Source organism: Pongo pygmaeus, chromosome 16, assembly GCF_028885625.2.
Source record: "Pongo pygmaeus isolate AG05252 chromosome 16, NHGRI_mPonPyg2-v2.0_pri, whole genome shotgun sequence".
NCBI lineage: Eukaryota > Metazoa > Chordata > Mammalia > Primates > Hominidae > Pongo > Pongo pygmaeus.
In genome coordinates this window covers 33,605,096-33,611,095 of record NC_072389.2, presented here as the reverse complement: position 1 = coordinate 33,611,095, position 6,000 = coordinate 33,605,096, and the positions used below count along the sequence as shown (strand labels likewise).

At 39.1% G+C, this 6,000-nt stretch overlaps 1 protein-coding gene across 6 annotated transcripts in view; it reads right to left on the bottom strand.

Moving 5' to 3' along the window:
- Window positions 1–2,628: 2,628 nt before the first annotated feature.
- The window catches only part of TJP1 (tight junction protein 1), a 121,077-nt gene continuing 117,705 nt past the window's right edge, over window positions 2,629–6,000 (bottom strand). For all 6 annotated transcript variants that reach the window (XM_054450550.2, XM_054450552.2, XM_054450553.2 and 3 more), the window contains one exon: window positions 2,629–4,169. In XM_054450550.2, the coding sequence (XP_054306525.1) occupies window positions 4,075–4,169 (95 nt within the window). In that variant the 3' untranslated portion in view covers window positions 2,629–4,074. The remainder of the gene's footprint in view (window positions 4,170–6,000) is intronic.

Here is a 6,000-nt window from a genome sequence, read left to right as displayed (position 1 = left end):
ACATCTTCCCTGCCTGGCATTGTGCCAGTAGGCAGAACACTTGGTGCCAACAAAACTCAATTTTTAGTCTTTATTGGCATGTGGTTTCCTAGACAACTGTGGACACAATTCCCTCAGAACAGCCTATGGTGCAAAGGGAGGGAAGGGAGAGTGTCAGAATGTGGAAGGCTTGTCGTAGTTGGTTACAGACCTCTCTTGCGAGCACCTTGTTTGTGTCAACTTCTGGCTAACCTGAATGAACACCCATCAGCTGGGAGAAACAAGCGCTAGGGGGCACCTTCATGGCCACTGGTAAAGAAAGCCCTAATTATCTACAAAATAGAAATGGAAAACAAACATTTAAAGTTTTATCCATTTTAGTTTTGAACTAGAAATCTTCCAAGTTTAATATATACCTTCTTAGTGAATTCCTCTGCCAAAAACAAACAAAAACCCCCTCCCCTAAACCAAATGGTATTCCTGCATCTTGGGCAACAGCTCCTTCACTGTCAAGTAGTTCCAAAGGAAAGCACATGAGTAGGTAAGAGTCAAAAATGCCACTGAGTTTTTGCTGTGATCAAATTGATCAGGAGACAACAATGTGGTTCTGAAAGAATCAGCACATGAACAATGGATCTTCCCACACTCCATCTGGGGAAACCCGGCTAAGCAGCCTGGAAACAGAGTGCCAGGTCACTCTCTACATGTAGGGCTGCTGGGCAGCCGCAGTAACGCGTCCCAGGATGCATCTGTGCACACAGCTCTCTGGTTTGCTTTCTGCTAATTGGACAGAAAACAGAGCCTGGCTTCCTATCCAGTAAATGGTTTTCAAATTGCGAGTCAAGGAAAACCGAAAACTTACTCCCCATCTGCCTGCTAGGTGGCCTTCCTGCATTTGCTGCCACATCCCTTCCTAGCCAACTGCTCCCTGTCTAGATGGAAGCCACCCAGTGTCAACGTCTGTGTCTCCTCATCTGAGTCATCTCCATCTGCACAGTGCCTTGTGTACCGCATTAAGTATTTGCTCAGAGGTCAAGAGGAGGAACTGACTCACGCAGCATTAGTGGATGTTCACTAAGCCTTCTGTTGATTGTAACGTTAGTATAGGGGAAGGGCAAAAGCAGAATTCTGACCCTACAGCTTGGCCATCTGAATGAACTCACTGCACCATGCTCAGTGCTGTGGGAAGATGGTTAGGCAACAGAAATGTCCTTAGGAAGGAGCTCTAGGTATCTACACCTGACCAGGTGTTCATGCCACATACTAAAAGGTAGGGGGACAAAAAACAGACTTACTGAGTTGTGTCCCTTTCACAATAAATTGTTTCCCTAATTTATTTAAATGAAAACTGTCTTATTTAGGCCTTATATATGTGTGTCTGTGTTTACAATAAGGACACATTTAAAACAATAAAAAACTCAACACCTATATCATACTACACATAAAATTAACTCAAAGTGGATCACAGACATAAATATAAAACAAAAAATTCTGAAACTTGAGAAATCTTTACACTTTGGGCTAAGTGAAGATTTCTCTTAGTGAAGACAGAACATCTTAGTGAAGATATAACAAAAGCACAATCTATGAAAGAACAAACTGATAAACTAGACTTCATCAAACTGAAGTCAAGCGAAATGAAGAAACGTTTACACAAAAACCTGTATGCAAATGTTTATAGCAGTTTACTAATAATCTCTCAAACCTGGAAACAACCCAAAAGTTCCTTAACTGGGGAATGGATAAACAAGCTCTGGTACAGCCACACAATGGAATACCACCTGGCAGTAAAAAAGAACCTGCAACATAATACATGAATCTCAAATGCATCATGCTAAGTGAAATAAGCCAGACTCAAAGCCAACATATTTTATGATTCCATTTGTATGACACTGTCAAAAAGGCAACTACAGAAACAGAAGAGATCATCCTGCCATGGGCTGGAAGAGGGGTTGAATATAAAGGGGTACAAATGATTTGAGAAGATAAACTGTTCTATGTATTAACTGTGGTAAATAAACAGTATGTGTTTGTCAAAATTTGAACTAACAGTTTAAAAACAGTAACTTACTGTATGTAAATTATACCTTAATAAAGATGAAAAAAATAAAATCCACCCAGATGGATTCAGTCCACAAAGATGTTTACTAAAACACTATAGCAATAACCCAAATATCAACAGGGGTGGCAGTTAAATAAGTAGGATGTCCACAATGGAATATTTACGCTCACTAAACCCATTTTCTTCCCCCAAATGTGGGTGACATTAAACAATGCCCGTGCTATTTATCTGGGGAATAAAACCATATACAAATGGTTACACACACACACACACGAACTCATGTGTTTCCCCATGCAGGGGTGTTTCTCCACGCAGGGGTGTGTGTTTACCCGCAGGGGGAAGTCTGCCTGCTGCTTTCTCCCACTCTGTCTCCAGGTCCTTCTGCCCCACTTCAATCTGAGCCCTTTCAGATGAGCACTGCCCACTCATCTGTACATGCTGGCCAAGGGGAGAGATTCTGCATGCAACACCGGACGACGAGGTGGCAGGTGACGCTGGGTGATAAGGATTTGTGTGCAGGATTTTAAAACATAATTATAAAGCTGCATGAAACTAGAAAACAGTGGGCAAACAGACCAAGCCAGCACTTTATTTTAAAAAGTTTTATTTTGGAGATTTAGAAATTTGAGATTTTTAATAACGGCAAAAGAAATTCAGTCACACCTAATGATTAACAGAACGTAGTGGTGTATTATCTAAACAGAAATCGTGCTGATGTGCCATAATAAATTGTCTATTAGTAAAAAAATACACTTTAGGGCACGGCATTGTATCACAAATTACAGTAGGGATACTTTGCAAGAATTTAATCAAACTAGAGAATTCTGAGTAACTGTATCTTTTAAATGCAGCACTTAAAAATGTAACAACTCTGTGCATCCTTTTTCTTAAAAAAAATGACCTTGCATGTGTCATAGAAACGCTGCTTTATTGCTGCAGAGGTCAAAGTTCAAGGCTCAAGAGGTACAGGAGAGAATACAAAGGTAGCCTTTAGAAACGTGGTTTTGTTTATGTATAAAAAAGGTAAAGTTTATAAAAGTTAATTTACAAACCAAGAACAAAAGTGGTATGCACGCATTATGTACAAGCATCCTTAAAACATCAAAATTTTCAAATGCATAGCCAGAAAGAACAGAAAACCCCCACTGCCCCTTGTCAAATAAAAAAAAAAAAAAAAGAAAAGAAAAGAAAAAAAAAATCCCCAAATCACACCACTATTTTCTTCTGGGTGATAACACATTTCTGAAACCACCAAATGCACAATGTACTCAGTCTTTGTCATGATACGGTATCTAGATAATGCACAAAAGCCATAAAAACTTAGTAACACAGCGAGAATGAGCTAAGAATTAAGAACATGAGGGTAAGGCATTCCTGCTGGTTAGTATGTCTGTGGTAATATGGTGAAGTTAGAGATCTGAAGAGGCCATGGAACCAGTCTCACATGCTTTTGTATCCTTCCCTAAGAAAAATGTTTTCATATACAGTAAGTCATTGTCTTCACTTCACCCTCCCCCAGTTATAAATCTCCTTGCTGTACATTTCTGTTAAATCCACAACACTGGTTATATATTCCAGGTGCATTTAAAAAATGTGTGCATATTACTTCATGCATAATAAAATAAAATGTGTATGTATGCTAGGCCAGGGCCATTGTAAAGTTTTAAACAGTGTACTTTGGAAAGAACAGACCTCAAATGCACCCCCATTTACTGGCTGGTATTTTAACGGAAATCAATATGTGAAGTTAAGCAGTGACGATATAAAAATTACAAAAATCACAAAGGAAAATATCTTTGAACCTCTAGCCAATACCAACAGTCCCGTCAATCACAAACATGCAGTGTGTAGCATGTTTTCCGACCATGGTTCAGGGGCATGCTCACTCATCTTTATCAGTTCAAGCAAATGCTTCATACTAACAAACTGTAGTATCAACTCTAAAAAAGGTATAATACTTGATAGAGTGGTTCCATTTAGATTAAGTTTAATCCAGTTTCACATTATTTAATCAAGTTCCCATATTTCAAGAGTTAAAAGTGGTCAATAAGGACAGAAACACAGTTTGCTCCAACGAGATAATTTGGATCTCCGGGAAGACACTTGTTTTGCCAGGTTTTAGGATCACCTATGAGAGAAAAGAAGTTGATGTCATTTACAGTTGAGTAAACTGCTATCGGTAATGCTTTGCAATTATAGGGCAAATACGTATATTTAGACATAATTTTCTTCTGTTTCTTCAGCATATTGTATTTGTATCAAAACACATTGCTTTATTTCAATGCAGATCTGCTGGCATCTAACAATTTTCAAAGGTGTTTCACACTTCTAAAAAAATATTTTTTTAAAACGTTCTTTCCAACTCACACCATTAAGTGTGAGTTTTTTTTGTTTTTTGTTTTTTAACTTTCAGACTTTGCCTTTATTACATTATCAAGTGCATTGGCCTTTTCAAAAAATGAATACAAGTGAGTGATGGTAATCTTATGCCTGGGACAGGCCCAGTTTGCTGGAGCCCACATAATTATCAGTAGCACTTTTTTTTTTTTTTTTCCAGTTTCAAAAGTCTGGAGGATAATTATGTGATCACCTATTTGAGCTGAGAATGAGGACACATTTCTCACACTCAACTATAGACCAACAAATGAAACTCAGTTCTGCAGAATCTAGTTCTTGAAGACTATCTTCCCCCTTACAAAAAACAAGCAAAAAAACGAGACTGCACCAGAGCTGCTCAGCTCTGATTCCAGCTGGACAACAAAATTAATCATGCAGCTTCAAAAACTCACTGACTGGGTGTTAGTTAGGTCTCAGGATCTAAGTTTTTAATAAGCTCTTGGTGATTTCTATTAAATGTGAAGAAGGCAGGGATGACTACATGTCTCTGTGGTATCCAAGCAAGCTGAGAGTCACAACTGTGGACTTCTGCTTCCCCTTACAGCAGTAGCTCTCAAACAGGAACGACCCTGCCCCTGATGGGACATCTGGAGACAGTTTTCCTTGTTACCGCTGGCATCTAGGGGTAGAGGCCCAGGGAAGCTGCTAAATATCCCACGACGAACAGGAGGGCCCTACAACAATCATTTGGCCAAAACGTCAACAGCGCCAGCTGAGAACTTTGCCTACAGTATATTAGACATTACCTAAGCAATATCTGGAGCCAAAAGCATTTCATTTTTCCAGAAATGGGGTACTTGTAAATATGAGGAAATATGTATTTACATGTAATTTTTTCCTCTGGTAACATTAAAATATGCTCTTGTTATAATCTTTACACCACAAACTTTTATTTCATACTGTACCAAACTAAAACTAAATAATGCTCATCTGATTTATCAAAGATTTGGAAGCTAGACTTTAAATCAGGTTCGCTTAAAGTGACCTACACCAAAAATAAAATTCTAATTATTAACTGACTTAAGTCACTCAAGGAAGTGAGAAATTGTGAAAATGCAATGGAAGCTTTGAAATTATGATCTCAGGAGCAAAAAGTCATTTACAAATAGCGTATAAAAGAAGTAATTTAGAGTATTACACTGAAAAACCATGGCCAAGTATGATCACAATGGAAGACCTTGTTAAGTTTCTCTGGTATACATACGTTGTAGATTAAGAAATTAAACAGGCCAGGCACGGTGGCTCACACCTGTAATCCCAGCATTCTGGGAGGCCAAGGCGGGTGGGATCACTTGAAGTCAGGAGTTCGAACCAGCCTGGCCAACATGGTGAAACCCCGTCTCTACTAAAAGTACAAAAATTAGCCAGGCATGGTGGCGGGCACCTGTAATAGAGACTGAGGCAGGAGAATCGCTTAAACCTGGGAGGCGAAGGTTGCAGTGAGCTGAGATTGTGCCACTGCACTCCAGCCTGGGCGACAGAGCAAGACTCCAACTCAAAAAACCAAACCAAACCAAACCAAACCAAACAAACAAACAAAAAAGAAATTAAACAATAGTAAC